The 21522-nt window shown below is 32.8% G+C and overlaps 1 protein-coding gene across 1 annotated transcript; it reads left to right on the forward strand.

Moving 5' to 3' along the window:
* The first annotated feature begins 370 nt into the window (after positions 1 to 370).
* Positions 371 to 18448, forward strand: LOC111704102 (G protein-coupled receptor kinase 2). Its single transcript, XM_023476236.1, has 13 exons — positions 371 to 512; positions 1498 to 1528; positions 2999 to 3148; positions 4407 to 4470; positions 8268 to 8277; positions 9873 to 9995; positions 10591 to 10662; positions 11165 to 11278; positions 11799 to 11876; positions 12307 to 12514; positions 15982 to 16122; positions 16819 to 16948; positions 17453 to 18448. Exons 1-13 carry the CDS (start codon positions 388 to 390, stop codon positions 17506 to 17508), a joined length of 1302 nt encoding a protein of 433 aa, XP_023332004.1. The 5' UTR covers positions 371 to 387; the 3' UTR covers positions 17509 to 18448.
* The last annotated feature ends 3074 nt before the right edge of the window (positions 18449 to 21522 follow it).

Below are 21522 nucleotides of genomic sequence, written 5' to 3' on the forward strand. Positions count from 1 at the left end.
TTCCGGATTCAAGTTTCAAAATATTGAAAAAATTTCCAAGTTCTTAAATCAAATTATTTCCAATAAGTGATGGGTTAAACTCCCAATTGGTCTTTCTTTAGCAAATTAAAAAAAAATGTTTTGTTTTAGAAAATACAAATTATACGAATTATATCCGTTTTTCTTTTATCGGATCAGAATCCGCACCAAAATGGAAAACATAATAACTACTGTCGTTTACAAAATCATGGATCGAAGGATGCTGGGGCGGATCCCCTCCCTCCATTCCTTATCCCGTGAAGTATTTATGCCCCTGACTTTTTCATTTTTCCCCTTTTCTTGTTAACTTAACAATTCTTTTATCTTTTTTTTACTTTTTCTGCCTTGCAATTATAATATTTATATTGTATGTTTAGTGATGAAGTGGTGAAGGAGACACTAGCTCGTCTTAACTCTAAATCCCGTGATCTGTTCCGACCATGTGTTCAACAAGTTAGAGACTTTCTTTCCCAGGAACCATTTAGAGAATTCAGGTATTATGTTTTTTGTTATAATGTAACGGGGGGATGTTTGGTACTTCAGATAAATTATCAGCTGCTAGGTAGCTAGCATCCAGGTGGATAAATGGTTAATTCAGGGGGCGAAACGTCATGTGTGTGTGTGTGTGTCTGTACCAAAAGAGTGTGCATGTGTAATAAGGAACCGAATAGATGTACTGTCGGTGTATACAGTAAAGAAGAATCTCGGTATTTGTACAGTCTAGGAGAGTTCATTTGTTTATTGTTAATTGTTTACTTAAAAATAAGTTTAATATACATGTAGAATATTATTTATATATTTAAGTCAACACTATAAGCCAAATTTTTATGCAAAGAATATAATTTGATTAAAGTTTACAATAAATATAGTCGTTATTCAAGCTTAAATAAAATTGACAACATTGTTCTGCAATTTTCTTGACTGTAATCATGGTGTGTGTCTGTACCAAAAGAGTGTGTGTAAAGTTTACCGTACTGGTCTGCAAAGCAGTGCGACTGGTTTTCTCATGCCAGACCAGCGCCATTTCCTTTCCCTTTATTCCTATTCCCTGGGTTAATTGCTTGTTGGAAGAGTTGTCGGGTAGCTAGGTGGTTTTGTTACTGGATGGCTAGATAGCTGTGTGTTCAGGTAGTTTCGTGGTGAGATATCCAGGTGGTTCATTAGCTAGGTGGTCAGGATAAATAACAAGGTGCCCAGATACCGAAGTGTTCATATGGTAAGACGGTCAATTGATGTAGGTCAGGTTGCGGGATTAAGGTATCGAAAGCTACTTGAAAACATGAAACTCAAATTTCCTCAAATTAATTCTGGAATATATCCTGGGGTTAAAGGATGTTAACGTATTTTGTTAAGTATTTCAATGTTTTTTGTTAAGGATATCAATGTATTTTGTTTCAGATGTCAATGTATTTTGTTTAGGATGTTAATGTATATTGTTCAGGATTTCGGTATGTTCAGGATGTCAATACATTTTTTTAGGATGTCAATGTATTTTGTTAAGAATATGAATGTATTTTGTTAAGGATGTCATTCTATTTTGTTTAGGATGTCATTGTATTTTGTTAAGGATGTCCGTGAATTTTTTTTAGGATGTCAATGTTTTTTCTTTAGGATGTCAACGTATTTTGTTTAGGATGTCAAACCCCCCCCCAGCGTATCCTGGTTTTCAAGTACCCCAGCAGGGATAGGGTTAAGAGGGAGATACTTTTTTTGTGATAATTTTAAAAATTCTGTTGTGATTATCTAATCAACATATTAATCTGATTTTTATTGAAAGTTTATAAAAAAAAAGTACCCGATTTGTTGTCTCAATTTGATTTAAGTGTTTCCCCTCTTTAATTTTGTTTAGGAAACAAAAAAAACATTTAAAATTTTTATCATGCATAAAATTTAGAGTTTTACGGCTCTCATAAACTTAATATGCAATTCAGAACTACAAGTACTCATATGATATGTAATGTAGATTTATACTTAGCTATTAAACATGAATTATTAAAGGGTGAATTAAAAATATTTTTCTGTTTGGGGCTTTAAAAGGATTTTTAACGTAATTTGAAGTGACCATCCATCGAGAGTGCCATCCACGATTCTCAACGATATCCTCTTATCTTTGTTTTGCACTCATTGATCGATTTTTTTTCTGGCAGAAAAATCTTATGCTTATCACATTCTTTGGTTATTTCTTATTTTATGTGCCATGGAACCCCCCGCCCCCTCTAAGTGCAAACTCCCGGGCTATTTAAACTCTTATTCTTTTTTATCCTAACTTTTAATAACGTTAAGGTAACAATACCCTTTCAGAGATTAAATTGTATTTAATTGTTCTATTTTAAACTATTATGTGTTAAAACAAGAATGAAATATAAGAATGTATTACAGAACTTAAAAACCTGTTATTGGGAAATATATTCATCTTAAAGAGTCTGTATTCGAAAGATAAAAGTATTTTTCTTGAAACAATAGTCACAAAATGTCGTATTCCTGGCATTTCCAAAATTTGGTTTGCTAGGCAGGGACGATAAGAGCATTTTAACAAATAAATACAAAAAAATTTAATTTAAACAAAGCTTCTTTTCTCTTTGATAATAATAAAAATAAAGCTTAGAAATCCTTTTAAGCAGATATTCAAATTTTGTAAAAAATGTAAATTAGTTACAAGGTCGCAAAGCTGTACCATAGCCAAAATCACAGAGAACAATCAAACTTTTTCCTACTAAAATCACTAGTTCACAGTTTTTTATTAGTTATTTGTAATAGTTGTCTTCCTACCTGACTGTTAAGCTGTACACTTACAACTGTTTAATGTTTACTAATAAATGACAGAAGAAGATTATGGCCTAACCTATAATACAATAATATAGATATAATAAATATGCAGTACAGTCTTTGTTTACTTGTAGTTCCTGACCTAATCATTAGTAAAGGACTAGTGCACAATATCACTCTATAAATGATAACCTCGTTAATTAACCCTTAATGTATTACAGGAAAAGGAGGTTTTGGTGAGGTGTGCGCGTGTCAAACCCGGTCATCTGGTAAGATGTACGCGTGTAAGAAACTTGAGAAGAAAAGGATAAAGAAGAGAAGAGGGGAAACAATGGTGATCACAGAGAAACAGATTCTTCAGAAGGTAATCCATTGTCCAGTGTACAAAAAGATTCCGTGTACCGTACGGCTAAATGCGCGTTGAACTTGTACAAATAAGCAGATTAGCAAGCTAATTTTGATTAGTTAATAGCACGAAAATATAAAAAGCTGCACTATTTTTCATTTCCGATGTATTTGAAAGAAAAAATTGATTTTATTCGGTTTTCAAAGACTTTACATATTTTGCATGAGAGATACTAGTTTTTATCAAAAAATGGTTCTTCCTAGAATACTTTTAATAAACACAGTTCTTGTTTGCACATTGTTTAAACAAGTAGATTTTCCCTTACTTCGGAGTAAAGTAAACAAAGAGGGACTAACGTCACTGTCGTCAATTGTTTACTTACAAACCTGTTATATAACACGTTATTTAACGTTTCTTTTTACCTGAGAATTCTTTTATGTAACCAATCCATTCCAATTTTATAGTTGAATTCATTTTTAGATATAAGAAATACTTAATATTATATTTATTTTAAGGAGTTTTCATTTATTATTTGGTTCAGAAGTTACAATTTGTTCTGATTAGATATCTTTATAAACGTGAATCCTGACAGAATTCTTGAGAATTTTAGAATAATATTTTTCCATTTCAATTAATGATGTTTCAATTAAATTATTCTTGAAATATCTTTTATTAATTCTTTTTCAGATTATATTCCAAATTATGTAGTTTCTTGGTTCCCGGAGAAATGGAATATTATTTTTTTTTCAAATTAAAGATTTTTAAATCTGGCAAAAAGATAAGGGTGGGGTGTCAAATCAGCCCCCCCCCCCTCGTCCCATCACAGTACCTAGATGTAATATCTAAAGGCAAAAATAGCCCAACAACTGGAATTGATGTAAGGTATTTTCCCAAGCGACCACTTCCCAAGATTATTTTCCAAAGTGACAAAAATGTGCAATTTCCCAAGCGGCAACATCTCAAGTCTATCATATCCGCAGCGCTTGGCCTCCTTTCAAGCTTTTGTTCTATCATAATCTTTAAGAAGTTGCCTTTTGGGAAATTGCACATTTGGGAAATTGTCACTTGGGAAATTTTGACTTGGGAATTTGTCACTTGAAAGTCGCACTTGGGAACATTCCTTTTGAGAAATACCTATTGTTCTTTTAAAGTAACGACGTTTCATTTTCAGATTAAATTGTAGAAGACTAGAAAATGATATAATATTACAAAATGTCCTTTAACAAATGTAATAGAATACCAAAATTATAATTTTAAAAGATTTTGATATTTTTAGGTGAACTCTAGATTTGTTGTAAATTTGGCGTATGCTTTCGAGATGAAGGATGCTCTTTGTTTAGGTAATTTAATCTACACTATTTTTTATTTTTTTAGGGTTGCACAAAATCTGGTGAGATATATTCAAGGGTGTACATTTCCTTGAAAAATCAATCCCCCCTTTTTAATGTTTATTTTATAGGGGTTTATTCCCTGAAATGAGAAAATTATTTATATTTAGGGAAAAATATGTAAATTTTGTTGGGAAAAAACTTTCTTTCTGATTTCCAATTTTCATTTTTTCCTCGGGGGGGGGGTTAGTTAATTCTTCAATTGCCCCTGAAAATAAATGTTTTTTGGGGGTAGAAGCAGATGAAATTTTTGGGCTAAAGAAATATAAAAATAAAGGGAAACCAAAGTTTTCATTATACCCCCACCCCCACTATTACGATCTATATTACCCTCCCCTTAAAACGGATATAAGTAGTTTTTAAATTTTTATTTTAAAAACTTTTTTTCTAGAGTAAAATATACCAAAATTAGATTAATGTGTAATTAATTTATTTATTGTCAAGTTAATTCAATTAATTAGTTTATTGGTTACAAATACACTCAGCTCTTGTACTTTAATTAACTTTTCTTTATCTTCTATTGAGAAAAATATATAAATGAATAAAAAAAAAATTTTCATGATTGCCAAAATTTTATTTAATTTCTACAAATTAAAATATCGTCTTGAGATATGGGAAAACGCATTTGCACGCTCATTCTTAAAATCAATTTGTTTATGAGAATATAGGACAAGAACACACCGACAGACAGACGGACAAACAGAGATGACTACATCTTTCTTTATAATAAAACGAGACATTTATATATGTTGTCTATAGCTGGCCAAACAGCTGGACCGAATGGGCTGAAATTTGTTGTGGACACTCATGGGTGGCTGGGGGGTGCTAAAGCCTAAATAAAATGTTTTTTTTTATTCAAAAAAAAAAAGAAAAAAAAACTGCTGGTATTAAATATCGGAAATGATATTTTTTTTCTATATATAAATTTAGCTTTTCTATCTGTTTGTCTGTTTGTTTGAATCCAATAAACGTCAAAACGGCTGAACCAATCAGGCCCAAATTTTGTGTGGGACCTCACTTGACCACAGGGAAGGTTTATGAATGACACAAAGAGCAGTCAGAGAAGATGCTCAAAGTTAAAGCCGCTCACAGATAAAGCCACAATTAAAAGTCGTAATAGAAGATGTGCCCTAAAAGCCTAGTATCTCAAATTAATGTGGTTTTAGCAGTTTTACCAGTTGGTTAAAAAGTGTGTTTCTACCTCTGTGGAGTACCTTATGCTGGGGGTTGGGGGGGGGGGGTGATGCGTCAGCAGTTTCTTTTCGCGCATTTCCGATAGAATTTTGGGGGATTCACACAGTTATTAGAGATCTGTTGCATTATAGCTCTTAATATTACAGCGGATTGTTAAGTATTCTTATAGTAAAATAATAGCTTTTGCGGAAAAGAAAAGTTCCTGTACTTAAAATAAGATGCCTAATGAAACCGCGAAAGATTGCATTATTTCTATTATTTTGATAAGCATTTTTTACAAGTAAAATTGCCCTAAATCAGATCTATACAGAAAGGTATTTACACTTTTCAAAATTTAACACCAATTTCCAATCGACTACATATGCTTTATTATGTTTCAGAGAACGATAAAAAAACATTAAATATAAAAGAGAAATATTCATTTTTATATCAATTGATGTAAGATGCAAGCAGGGACGGATCAAGAAATTTTCTAGGGATGATCCAACTAGAGTTTTCTCTCCATTTTTCGTATAGCTCCCTCCAACGATGTAGGGGTGAGCAATTTTGCTCCAATTATAAGGGTCATCCCTGTATCCGCCCCTGAACACAACTTACAGAATAACTACACAGCTTTCACGCCTTCATTTTAAAATGTTTAAAAAAAATTTAAACTATATGTAAGAAACTACGCACAATAGCAATGTATAGAATAACCCTAATGCAAAAAGTGTTTGGCTTAGTCTGGTTGCAATGCACTGCACTTGTTCTACAGAATTTTAATGAACTCTGGTTGAGAGGGAGGGGAGAAGGGTGATGACCTTGCAAGTCGTTGACAATAAATTTGATGAAGTCAGTTGGAATCTAGCATTGATCTCCACTTTAATTAATTAATTAATTCAATTTCTCTTTAATATACCGTTGTGGTCATTAACTGCTGGGATAATTTTAGATCTCGAGATTTTTAACGGTTTAGATTAACGATTCTCCACACAAAGTCAAAATTTAGCCGCTAGTTGTCCTCCTGCAGCAAATACCTACTCCATGACAGTATAACTCGAGAGTATCTATCCAGGTCTACTCGTTACCACGATCATCCAGGACTAACTCTTTGTTTCTGAATACCGCAAAGGCAACATCTCAACCAGGCATAACTCTCCGGTTCCAAAGTACACACAGTCCTAAATCTCAACCAGGCTTAACTCCCTAGTTATAAAAGCCACACTTGGTCTTTTGAAATTGAAATGAAAAAAAAACAGCAACTTATTCTATAAATCATTGATAAAGATAAACAATCTATATATAAATTTGGCTTGTCTGTCTGTTTGTTTGTTTGTTTGTCTGTCTGTTTGTGTCCAATAAACGTCAAAACGGCTGAACCGATCGGGCCCAAATTTTTTGTGGGACATCACGTGACCACAGGGAAGGTTTATGAATGATCAAAATTTCAAATATTTGTCTCCATCAAAATTCGATCTTCATTAAATTTTTGAAAATTTTGAAAATCCACGATATTTTTTGTGAAAATCCGCGAATTATTTTTGTTTTGTTTTACGATGTACACAAAGAGAAAATGTTCACAATTAATTTAGAAGATGGGCACGAAGCGCCCTCTAAGGCTAGTTTAGTAATAAACCATATAGCAGAGATCCTTAATTTTGCTTTGTAACTTATTTAAGAATACAATGGAAAACATTTAATAGGAAGACGACATCTATGCTTTCTTATAGGAAATCAACTTATTGAGTAGAAAAAGGGATTGTGTACAATGAGGGGAGGAAGGCCAGCCACAACAATTTCTCGTCCGAGCCACATTCTCCTCATTATTCGTCCGAGCCACCTCGGAATCCTCGTCCTTCGATTATTTTGTGTTAAAAGTTTCCAATTCTTGAAGATAAAATTTTTTTTTTTTAAATCTGGCCACGTTAGGGCATGAAATATGGAAGGACTAAAGTATTTCAGTGATTATTTCATGTTGGAATCTTCAACCCCATGAGAATGGTGACAAAACTTAAATCTACTCTGCCTCCACAATGACTAACCTTCGCGATATAAAATTAATAGCTAAATATTCGACATGGAACCTACCAGAAAAATTCTATGGTTTTCACTATAGTTAACATAAAAGATTGAAGTTCTTTTAAACTTGGAATTATTTGCGGCATTCTACACCAGGAATATCTAAAAATGCGCGTAAGGTGAACATTTTTTAAGACATTAAACTTGAAATCTTTAATTCAATTGAAACTTTTATTTCAATAAACAAAAATTTGATATTTTATTTATGCCCTAACGTGGCCCGATTCTTTAAAAATAGTTTTATCTGGAAGGATAGACACTTTGAAAAATAATATTGAAAGGACGAGGATTTCGAGGTGGCTCGGACCAGAAAATTAGGAGAATGTGGCTCGGACGAGAAATTGTTATGGTTGGCCTTCCTCCCCTCGTACAATGCACAAGCGCTTTGTTTCATGTAAATTGAACTATTTGATATGATTTACTTAGATCTAACAATCGTCTTACTATTTCTTATTTATATGGGTCTCACTGTCTGGAACTTAAAATATTTGTTTTAGTTTTAACTATAATATAACTTTTAATGATTAGTGGGATATTGAAGTTCAGAAATTAATTCTACGTTTCTACATAACACTTGCCTGGGAACACAGCGTTGTCAAGGTTACTCATAGTTATTCTCGCCGTTAACCCGCACTAGGTCGTAAATTAAGATTTTAGTTATTTTTCCCCGTAAAAGTAGGCATACTGAACTTATAATCTCAAAACCAAGCTAAGAACATTCTAATGTTTCTCCCAAATTTTAGGCATTTTGGTCCAGGGGTTCACAAAGATTGCTTAATCTATATAATAAAACAAGGCATTCTTATATATGTTGCGTATAGCCGGTCAAGCGGCTGGACCGATTGGGCTGAATTTTTTTTTGGACACTCACGGGTGGCCGGGGGGTGTTAAAGGTTAAATGAAATTCGAAATATTTTTTTTCCAAAATTTTTTATTTTTTTTTCAACGGGCAACGCCGGGCCCTTCAGCTAGTACTACTTTCTTGGAAACTAAATTTTTCCTTTTAAAAGTCAACCCACTCAATTAAAATCTCGTAACTAAGCTAAGAACATTCACGTGGTTCTACCGAGTTCCCCAATCAAAATTTGAGGCAAATCGGTCCAGGGGTTCATGAGTTATGTTAGGACATACAAACAAACAAAGAGCAATTAATACTTCATATATATATATATATATATACATAACATTCCCTCCTCGATTCTGGTTTCTCCAGTGTTTTCTGTTTTTATTTTATTTAATATTTACCCAGTGGTATATATTTTCCATTACATATCCATGCAGAGCCGGACTCCGGAGCCAGGCTCTAGAATTGTTTATATTTACGAGGTTACCCACAAAGGATGAGGATTCAATGAAGACCTAAAAATCGTTAAATATAGCGCCCCGGTTCCTGCCATGATACATTCTTTACTTGACATATTAAATGGTTTGGCAAAAATGAACCTAGTTACACAGCTGCAGGAAAACCATGAACCTAGTTCACAGCTGCAGGAAAACCATGAACCTAGTTCACAGCTGCAGGAAAACCATGAACCTAGTTCACAGCTGCAGGAAACCATGAACCTAAGAAAAAAGACTGAATAAATTCCGTCCAACTGTCTCTAAAGTCTCATCCTTAGCATCATGTATTAAATATACACAATTTTAACGATTTCCTTACTTACCAATAATAAATTTTTGTTTTTAATTTTATCCTGTTAAATCAGGTCATAGATTTCATACTAATTCCTGGCGTACATGTCACTGTTTTACTTGTGTTACTGGTTCTTTCATTTTATCCCTTCGCAAAATTTTAATGATTCACTATCCTCGAAATTCCCCTGTCTAGATTCCTGAAATTTCCTATCTAGATTTTTGAAATTTCCTTTCTAGATTCCTGAAATTTCCTATCCAGATTCCTGAAATTTCCTATCTAGATTTTTGAAATTTCCTATCTAGATTTTTGAAATTTCCTATCTAGATTTTTGAAATTTCTTCTGTTGATCACTGAAATTTCCTGTCTAGATTCCTAAAAAAATTTTATCTAGATTCTTGAAATTTCTTGTCTAGATTTATGAAATTTTCTGTCAATATTTTCAAATTTCCTGTCAAGATTTTTGAAATTTCTTGTCTAGATTCTATGCCGCTGAAATACTGCTTGGTTTGGGGCACTTGCACAAGGAAGGAATAGTTTACAGAGATTGTAAACCTGAAAACATACTTCTGGATAATCGGGGGCATGTCAGGTATGGAAAATATTAATCCGTTGGGCATGTCAGGTATAGATAACCAGGGGCATATCAGGTATATACAATCAGGGACATTTCGGGTATTAATAATCAGGAACATATCAGGTATAGATAATCAGGAACGTGTCAGGTATATACAATCAGGAACATGTCAGGTATAGGCAACCAGGGACATGTCAGGTATAGATAACCAAGGACATAACAGGTATAGATAATCAGGAACATGTGACATGAAAGGCATAGATAATCAGGGGCATGAAAGGTGACATGTCAGGTATAGATAGATGATCATGGGCATGTCAAGTATGAATAATCATTAATCAGGAACATGTCAGGTATAGATAATCAGGAACATGTCAGGTATAGACAACCAGGGACATGTCAGGTATAGATAATCAGGAACATGTCAGGTATAGATAATCAGGGACATGTCAGGTATAGATAACCAGGGACATGTCAGGTATAGATAATCAGGAACATGTCACATGAAAGGCATAGATAATCAGGGGCATGAAAGGTGACATGTCAGGTATAGATAATCATTAAATCATTAAACAGGGACATGTCATAGATAATTTATTTTTCTTTAAAGGATTTCCGACCTTGGTCTGGCCATAGAGATACCAGAGGGAGAGACGGTACGGGGTAGAGTCGGAACTGTTGGGTAAGTTTTAATGGGATTGTTTTTTAATCTGATAAAAATGTTTGTTTAAGGTTTTTTACACCGTTACATTATACAGTACAAAAATCTTTCATAAGATCTTCCAAAAATATTATCTTAATCCATAAAATCAACCATAAAGGGAATTCTTATTTATTTGTTTTATTTGTTTAGTGATAACAAATGAAAAATAATTGCTTTCATTCAGCTCTGGACGAAATAAAATAATTGTAATTAATGTAATTACAATAATTACCAATTCTAAGCTTTAGATAATCCCAACTTTTTCTTTTCTCAAAGTAATCAAACTTCATCAGATTTTTTTATACTTTTGTTTTACTTCTATTTGTACATGCTGGAGAAAAGAAGGGAAACTATAGCCCACCCACCCCCTCCCCCCACACACAAAATCTTCGGTTTACAACATATATTACACTGTTATTTTTGAAAGTACAGATTCTGAAAATTTAAGTTTTTTAGATCTAACCTTACATTCTTATACTAGGTATATGGCTCCTGAGATAATAGACAATGAAAAGTATACATTCAGTCCGGACTGGTTCTCCTTGGGTTGTTTAATCTACGAGATGATTGAGGGAAGAGCACCTTTCAGGGCTAGGTAGATATTTTAATAGAATTACGTACACGATTCACAACGGCACTTCATTAACTTTTATCAAAGTAACAATAATGAAGATATCGTTGTTTTTCTACCTTAAAAATATTTAAATTAAATTTCCTTCAACTTTGAGAACTGCAGATCCGGAAGTTATATTTTTAGATAACTCATCAACTGCTAATAAATATGAAGTCGATTTCCATCATGTCTAGATTTTAATCTGTGTTTTGAACATGTCTAAAGTTTAATCCAAGCCATATGTTGAACATGTCTAGAGAGTTTAATCCATGTATTGAACATGTTAATGTTTTAATCCATGTATTGAACATGTCTAGAGAGTTTGAAAATGTCTAGAGTTTAATCCAAACATCTCTAGAGTATAATCCATATATTGAACCATTTTTAGAGTTTAATCCATGTATTGAACATGTCTAGAGAGTTTAATCCATGTATTGAACATGTTCAGAGAGTTTAATCCATGGATTGAACATGTCTAGAGTTTAATCCATGTGTTGAACATGTCTAGGAAGGAGAAGGTGAAGAGGGAGGAAGTGGACAAATTTCTTTGCAGATTTTATGCTGCTTCCCTTTATCAGAGGTTTTCTAAAATCAAATAATTGTAAACATTATACAAATGGAACTGGGTCTATCTTGAGATTTAGTTGGACATAGCTTGTCTTAGAAGTTTGGACACAGGTTTAAAAGCTACGTTTTTAAACGAACGAACTAGGCTTGTCTGTCATTGTCACTCCGCCTTGTCTGTCTGCACTTAATAAACGTCCAATATTGTTGAACCGATCGAGTCTAAATTTCTTCACTTGACCCCAGGGAAGGTTTATGGATGGTTAAAGATAACAATTTCTGCCCGGAAGATAATAATAGGATAATGCGCAAATTAAACCCCAATAATTTGCAACATACGCTTTTTAAAGAAAAATGACAGCTTGAAGGGCAACGGTGTACAGCTGAAAGTGTTACTAGATAAGGGTCGCGTACATACATGCGTTCACCCATGCATAACTACAAAGAAAATGTATACTTTATTCTTTATTTAGATCGTTATGCGAAGGCTTGTTGAAGAAGAAGGTTGTGGATAGGTTGGGTTGTAGTTCAGGACGGAGAGGAGTTGGAGAGATTAAAATCCATCCTTGGTTTAATACTCTCAACTGGAGAAGGATTGAGGCGGGCAGGGATACCCCACCTTTCGAACCAGATCCTCATGCAGTCTATGCTAAGGTAAATAAATCTAATACTTAGGATCTATTACATGCTGATCCGGATTCTGGATCCTTGAAAGGGATATTTGTTAAAGTTTCGAAAAAATTCTAAGATTTGCCAAAAAAAAATTGTTCTTTTCTTTATTTGTTAATTTGTATGGTTAAAAATTGAGAACTCTAAAACTGTTTACTGATTTGTCAAAGAACGATAATACAGACAAAATATGCGGTAAATTCTGTTTTTCCTTTGTTTTCATGTACAGAATTAAACATATGATTGCTCAAGTATGTACTGTATTCTGTATAGTGTATATTACTCTAGTATGTACTGTATCCTGTATAATATTAAATCTATCTATTGTAGTAAAGGGTGGGCAAAATGTAGGATTGTACGGATTTTTTTATTTTAACCAAAAAATTGTACGGATTGTACGGAATGTACGGATAATGTCTCAAATTGTACGGATTTTCAGGGGGTAAATAACCCCAATAACCCCCCTTATGTCCGCCACTGGTACTGTATCCTGTATATTATTAAATCTATCTATTGTAGTACAGGGTGGGCAAAATGTAGGATTGTACAGATTTTTTTATTTTAACCAAAAAATTGTACGGATTGTACGGAATGTACGGATAATGTCTCAAATTGTACGGATTTTCAGGATTTTTAGCCCCGTAAACATTATTTTTTTCGATTTTGACTTAATAAAAAGCTAATTCTTGCATACAAATTTTTTTTATAAAACCATCAAAATAAAGTTCAACTTACTATCTTCATTTCGAATTATATTAGATTGATTGTTGTTTCAATTGACAATTAAAATTCTTCTTTCATCTTTTCGAGAATATGTTCCAAAAGTGTTCATTCGAGAATATGTTCCAGAAATACATGGTGTTCCACACAATAAAAACTTTGCAGTACAGGGGTATTTTGTGCGGAGGGAACAATTTTCGTTTAATTTTTACAATCAAGGTGTCATTGAAACACTTATATCAGTTATTTCAAGGTGTAAACTTTTTCTTTCTTTCTTTTTTTTGTAAAACCATTTTTTTTACCAGATTTAGATCAAATATTTTTGATGAAAACGCGAGCTTAAAAATGATAATCGATTATCCAAAATTTTAGCTTAAAAAGAATCCTAAGATTATCAGTTTACTTTTTTTAATTGACATTATATGTGAAAAAGTATAAACTTGAAAACACCGGGCAATCTCTAATACTAAAAGAAGTGATTGCAAAATAAATAGTGTGAGGCCCAGAGAGAAGAGCGCATACTCAAATTAAAGAATTAAGGTCCATAATGAAATTTAAAACGTTTTTTTTTTCAATGCAGTCATTTACAATACTAGCCTTAGAGGGCGCTTCGCGCCTATCTTCTAAATTAATTGTGAACATGTTCTCTTTGTGTACATCGTAAAACAAAAGAAAAATAATTCGCGGATTTTCACAAAAAATTTCGTGGATTTTCAAAATTTTAAAAAATTTAATGGAGAACGAATTTTGATGGAGACAAATATTTAAAATTTTGATCATTCATAAACCTTCCCTAAGGTCCCTAGATGTCCCACACAAAATTTGGGCCCGATCGGTTCAGCCGTTTTGACGTTTATTGGAAACAAACAAACAGACAAACAAACAGACAGACAAGCCAAATTTATATATAGATATAATTTTTTTCATTAAAAATTCAGATATTTCTGAAAATTATAAATTACACGAAAAAAAGTACAAAGAGTCGGACTTGAAAAAGTTTAAACCAACAAAATCTGGTTTTCTTGTCATTTTATATACGTCCTAATAAACATGGGACTTAAGAGGTCGTCTTTATTTACGTGCACATGTTTTAATCTTTCCGAAATGTGGTCTGCCTTCGTTGTATCTTTATAATTGAAAATCACTTAATTCCCACGTTTATTGGGAACACTCTGTAGACTGCTGATTGTTGATAAAGTGCCAAAGATTTCACAATCTTCCTAACTTTATATATGATTAATTATTTATAACACTGATATTTTGGTTCGCAGTGTTAGTTTTTTGGACAGAAATTTTCTCTTTATCAAGAAGGTTCAACTCTTCTTAGATTTAATTTTGACCCGTGGGACCAACTATATAGTTATATATCTTAAGTCCAGAAACTTTAAAACACGTCGCGCGTACCAAAATAATAGTGTTAACGGTAATTTTGTGAAACGTGTACTTGTCTTATTTCAATGGCTATTTCTACATCAAATAAGCTTTTTGAAACAAAGCAGAAGTCAAAATATAAAGTTAATTTTAATTTAATTTTTATTTCAATGAAAATTTTTTTTTTGAAATATCCTAAATTTTTTGGAGAAAATCCGGGAACCAATGAAAATTTTATAACACACGTGCTATAATGTACAGATAATTTAACTTTATAGCACAATGATTTCTTTATAGCACGTTCATTATGAAACTTACGATGAAGTAAGGAAGAATGATAAAGTACACAATAGTTTTAAAGTTTTAAGCTTAGACAAATAACGAAACCCATCACAATTTAGAAAATAAAAAGAATAGCTTACATAATAGTAAAAACATAAAAAGCAAGCAGATTTTTTAATTGTATTTTTATTTTATCGAGATGTTTATTTCATCCGGCTTTATCATCTTTATCATCGGTACACTGCACAATGCAGTCTTTTTTGTTTCAGATAGATTTTAAAGCAATTTAAGGTTGAAGCCTTTGCTCACATACGAACACAAAGGATGATAAATGATAAAAGAAATGAGAAATTAAATTTTTTAGCTTTTGATGTTTTTTTTTTAATGTAAGTTTTGACCACCCTTCTAGTATGTAATGTATCGTGTATGTTATTAACCCCAAGGTTAGAATTAATAAACCTGTCTACTCTAGGATGTGTGTAACCTGTATATTATTAAACCTATACTCTAGTATGTACTGTATTCTGTATATTATTAAACCTATACTCTGGGATCTACTTTATCCTGTATAGTATGAAACCTATCTACTCTAGGATGTACTGTATCCTGTATAGTATGAAACCTGTCTACTCTAGGATGTGTGTAACCTGTATAGTTTGAAACCTATCTACTCTAGTATGTACTGTATCCTGTATAGTATGAAACCTGTCTACTCTAGTATGTACTGTATCCTGTATAGTATGAAACCTGTCTACTCTAGTATGTACTGTATCCTGTATAGTTTGAAATCTATCTACTCTAGTATGTACTGTATTCTGTATATTATTAAACCTATACTCTGGGATCTACTTTATCCTGTATAGTATGAAACCTATCTACCCTAGGATGTGTGTAACCTGTATAGTATGAAACCTATCTACTCTAGCCTGTATAGCTTCAAACCTATCTACTCTAGAATGTGTTTAACCTGTATAGCTTGAAACCTATCTACTTTGGTATGTGTGTAACCTATATATTATTGAACCTATACTCTGGGATCTACTTTATCCTGTATATTATCAAACATATCTGTACTCTAGGATGTACTGGATATTGAACAGTTCTCTACAGTACGTGGAGTAAACCTTGATCAAGGAGATCAAACCTTTTATCACAAGTTCTCCTGTGGAGCAGTTTCTATTCCCTGGCAGGAGGAAATCATTGAAACAGGAGTTTTTACGGTACTTTATTCAAACATTTTAAAAGGACTCCGGCCAACTTTAAAGAATTTGAACCGCGTCGCTGAACCGCCAAAAACCGGTTGCACCTTAGCGCCGGCTAAAAAAACGAAAAATTCAAATGGAACTAATAATGTTTGAACCGCGTCTAATATTTGAAATTCTTTAAATTCGGTTTCTGGAGCCTTAATCGTAATTTCCAGTGATCCTCCATTTGAGGAGTGTCTTGTCATTATCCAATTCACATTGTTACCTTTTGAATCTATGTCCGATTAAGGATGAAAAAGATATTGTGATTTGTCTAGTTAATTATTGATTATTTTCAATTGTAGCGTCAGAAACAATTTTTAAGAAATTAACAGAATTTAACACTTTTTAGATGGAAATATACGGACATTTTACTCATGTTAACGGTTTCGTTGTGAATGGGCCATGCCACTTTTTTTAATTCAGGATTTTAATTTTATTGGGACACCCACTAATGTGTTCAGAAAATGAACTATTGTGTTTGGGAAATGATTAATTGCGTTTAGAAATTGACTATTGTTTTCATGAATTGAACTATTGTGTTCAGGAATTGAACTACTGTGTTCAGGAATTGAATATTGTGTTCAGGAATTAAACTACTGTGTTCAGGAATTGAACTATTGTGTTTGGGAATTTACTAATGTATTAAGAAAATTGAACTATTTTGTTCAGGAATTGAACGTGTTTGGACCATTGAACACCCCTAGTCCAGATCTACGACGAGATCTAATCCCTGAACCTGAACCAACATCAGGCTGTTTACAGTTCCTCATGAGGAAGAAGAGAGGACCGAACAATTCAGGATAGGGAATATCTACTTAGACATTTTATTCAATTACATCCACCCCCCCCCCCACCTATTTTCCCCCTTAAGGGATTAAAGGGATACGTACTTTTGAAGACCCTTCAAATATAGGAATAAACTTATAACCCAATCCTCTATCTTTACTTCCAGATTTTATTTTCAACCAAGCAAGCTTGAGAATTCAATCTTTAATCTATTATATTTATTGAAGAATCATCATTTTTTGCAAAATCTTTCACTTCACAAAGTTTATACCGAACAAAAAGAAATTTCTGTCATTCAATTTAAACTTCTTTCTATTCGACATAAACGTGATACCTTATATAATTCCTGGCTTTCTGCAACTATTGTTGCGGTAAATTGTAAAATGAAATAGATTGCACTGTAAGGAATTCTATTTCCAAATATTAAATTGTCACACCATAGATTAAAGATGGATGCCACTGAGATAAATCCAAGGTGTCTGCCTTCAACTTTTTCATAATATTCCTTTTATCTCAGGTAGTGAAAGCACCCCCGCCAACTCACAGAACAGTAATTCCTGTCCAGAACGATGAAATCAGATTAGGCCGAGCTCCTTAATTCCCGAACTCTTAAACATTAGTCCCTGAAATTCCTGAAATCCAAGAAATAACCTTCATCAACTGATCTCTAAGATCAGATAGGAAGCCTCGGCGCCCCTATTCCTCCCATCTGCTTCCATATTACAAATACTTAAGATCCTCTGAAAAGCATACTTCCATTACAAATATATTTTACCGGGACTTGCGGCGAAAGAAAAACCAAAAGAATCAAAATATTGACATAATTTATCACACCACCTAATTACACTGTGACTAGTACTTTTACTGTACAGGTACAGTGTAAAACCTATATAGAAACTGTACATCTGTTTTCTGTACGTACCGAATTATTCATGTGCGATGTCATGATGCTAATGAATTCAAACAATTGAAACCGTGATTGGTTCGACATGTTGTCGATTAAAATCCGAATTTACCGACTTAAATTCGCATTTCAGATAAACAGAGAATGTTATTATGTTATTACTCGATCCCTGCCCCTCAATGCTTTTAGTTGAAAACTTTTGACAAATTTATGCCTCAATATTTGCCATGACAACAGTTAAAATCAAAATATTAATGTAATTTCTCAATTTGCAATTGTAACACTGTGGAATAAAAATGTGTTCATAAGACCGAAGTCGGTTTAAAAAAATAGTGTTTCATGAAATCAACAAAGATTGTATCTAGTGTTAGTCAATTCTTTTTGATCCGTTTTTTTTACATTCAAACTTTTTGGCCTTTAAAGCAACTGACATGATAAAAATTGAATACAATTTAGTTTTTGAAATGCTCGATAACCCTGGAATGTGTTGAAAACGGATTGATCCCCAAAATTAAATCTAACTGTACCCCTCTAGTTGGTAAATTGTGCCCCCCCCCCCTATATGTGTATTGTGTACGCTAAACAAACCTTCAATGTTTATTATAAATGTTAATTGTTGCGTGTATTCGCTTTCGCCATCATAAAACTGTCTGTCATCCCTGTTTCGTATTATCCCGTGTAACATGTAAAAAATCGGAGGATTTTATCAACAATGTTGCTTCAACGAATTTACATGCTTCAAAATTTAATTATATATATATATATATATTTATTTAAGTTGACTTAGTCTATAATTTTGCCTAAGTTTATTATCGCACCAAATGAAACTTTAAAAAGAAAGAATGTGCGTTTACCCGCATTTCTGGTTAAAATTTCCCGCATCACCCGCTCAAATACTACCAACCAAACACGCCTAAAGCTTATGCATGCACAATGCAACAAATATTATATATTAAAATTTTTAGGAAATTAAAAAAGATTTATAAAAATGAAGCAAAATTACAAAAATTTATTCAATGCACAATTATCTGTTATTCTGCAAATTTTGTCGAAATTCAAATTTTTATCACCCAAGCTGAGTCAACGATAGAAAAGATATTTTTTACAGTTTTAAAAGGTTCCTGACAAGGTATTTTTATGTTTTCTACCAATTTTCTGTTAGATTGATATTAATTATATTGTTTAGTTATTTACGTAGCAAAAGGCAAGATATGTCTTATCAGTTTCCACAATTTCATTCCCCAGATGGAAATATACGGACATTTTACTCATGTTAACGGTTTCGTTGTGAATGGGCCATGCCACTTTTTTTAATTCAGGATTTTAATTTTATTGGGACACCCACTAATGTGTTCAGAAAATGAACTATTGTGTTTGGGAAATGATTAATTGCGTTTAGAAATTGACTATTGTTTTCATGAATTGAACTATTGTGTTCAGGAATTGAACTATTGTGTTCAGGANACCTTTATGTACCGTGTTTACATATATAGTGGATAATATACTGTTTTAGTCAAACCTTGATAATCCAATACAGAGATTTTAACAACTGGAGACATAGATTATTCTCCACTAAAACCAACCTGCAAGGTCGGTTTTATTTTCATTGTGCCTAACTCCTTAAGTCAAGCGCCGAAGATCTTGCAGCTATAAATCACGTGACACAAGCTGTCGTCAGAGATGACTTGAAGATTGGGTCTTAAAGTCCTTAAAGTCGTGTTAAAGGAATTACGGCTCGAGCCGAAGTTTTTAAATCGCTGGCTCTGGATGGCCTATTCTTGGAGGGATGAATTTGAGAATTGGTTTTTTAAATTAATTATACAATACGTTGGGAACAGGTTGAGAAAATTATGATTCACTCTTATTATCGAAATTAAGAAATCTCTTTCAGTTATCGGTTTTTGTAATGATGTTCAACAACGTTTTCTGTAGATTTCTTTTCCCGGAAACTTTTTATTGAAAAGACGACATCCAAAGAATTTGCAGAAAGTCAAAGGATGAGCAATTTAATATAATAATGATGAATGATGGTTTCTTCACAAATTTCTGTTCAGAAATAAGTTCCTAAGCAACTAACTATTTTACTGTAGATCTTGCTGTGCTGAACAATTATAAACCGAAAAAACATCTCATGGATTTCAATCTCAAATGTTAATCCTGAAAAATTTCTCAACAATACTGCACTTACAGCTCAACTAACATGTCTAACCGGTCTCTCCCTTTAAAACGATTCTAGGTACTTTGCCAGTGGCGAGTTGCCAAGTATCTAGCTACCACCGACAATTTAACACGCAGAACTTTGCCATTTAACAATTTGCCAGTTGACATATTTACCAGTTGATAAGTTACCACTTAACACTATCACACTGCCAGTAACAAGTTTATCAGTCAACACTTTGCCAGGTGACAACTTTTGGCAAATTGCCACCTGGCAAAATTGTTAACTGGCAAAATTGTCAACTGGCAAATTATTAACTGGCAAAATTGTCAACTTTCAACTTTGTCACATAGTGTCAACATCTACGACATGGTTTTTAACAAGAAATCTCGTTGGTTAATTTATAACCGGAGAAAGGGAAGAGTATAGAGTGCTGATTTTTTTAAAAACCTTTTACTTAACGTAAAAGTACCCAGGATTCAATCCTGTAAAAAGGACAAAAAATCAAAAAAAAAACCAAAAAAACCATAATATACAAACAATTTTGTAAAAATTAAGTTATAGATGAGCCAGTGCTTTGCCATGAAACACCTGGAAACTCAATATTTATCAAATTTCCGATTGCTTCCAGATGGGTAAAAAAATACATCATGACTGGTTCAAACAGATCCACCTATTGCATTAGTTTGTTTTTTCCAAAGTACAAAAAAGTGCCTTTGTTAGAATGCTGATTCTGCTGATAGACAGTTTGTACAGACTCCTTATCTTTGAACATAAAGGTTAACATATGTACATTTAAAGAAGAGGGGGATTTTTGTAGACGTCATTTTACACATGAATAAAAATACATAAACCAATTAATGTACATTTGTCAAGTCGATACTCTAACTCCTTGTACAAAATTCAAATATTCCAAAAATATTTAGCATATTTAGCAATATGAAAAACATGGCGCAAAACATCCAAAATGGCATTTTTCATATAAAATTTGTAACAAATTTAAAAAATTTAAGGGTCCGAAGAGAGAAAGGCTTTTGATCTGAAACCTCAGAAAAGGTCAAAATTATTGACTAATGATTAATAATTTGGACTTTCAGTATTTTACACATAAAAGTTTAAAGGGAGTGACCGGCAATGTATGGTCTAGTTGAACTGAGAATGTAGTACTGTGGAGAAATTTTTCAGGATTCATTTGAGACATATAAAACATTTTAATGATATATAATATTACTGAGTTTGAGCGCAAAGTCGAAGTTCAAAAAAATCATCCATTTGGGTGGTTACGTTTTTTAAATTATTAAATAATGACGACAAAATTTGCAAAAAAAAATCTACATTAAGCTAGTTAGTTGTTAAGGAATGTATTTCTTAATTGAAAGTTTCTCAATTAATTAATATTAGAATCAATTATTTCTTTTTCATCCTTATATTGAATTTCTTATTCTTTATTCTTTGTTCACAGATTTCTTTAAATTCTTCAAACGTCATTTCAATGAAAATTCCAGGAAATCTACAGAGCATGGCC

Source organism: Eurytemora carolleeae, unplaced genomic scaffold (genome assembly GCF_000591075.1).
Source record: "Eurytemora carolleeae unplaced genomic scaffold, Eaff_2.0 scaffold497, whole genome shotgun sequence".
NCBI classification, from domain to species: Eukaryota; Metazoa; Arthropoda; class Copepoda; order Calanoida; family Temoridae; genus Eurytemora; species Eurytemora carolleeae.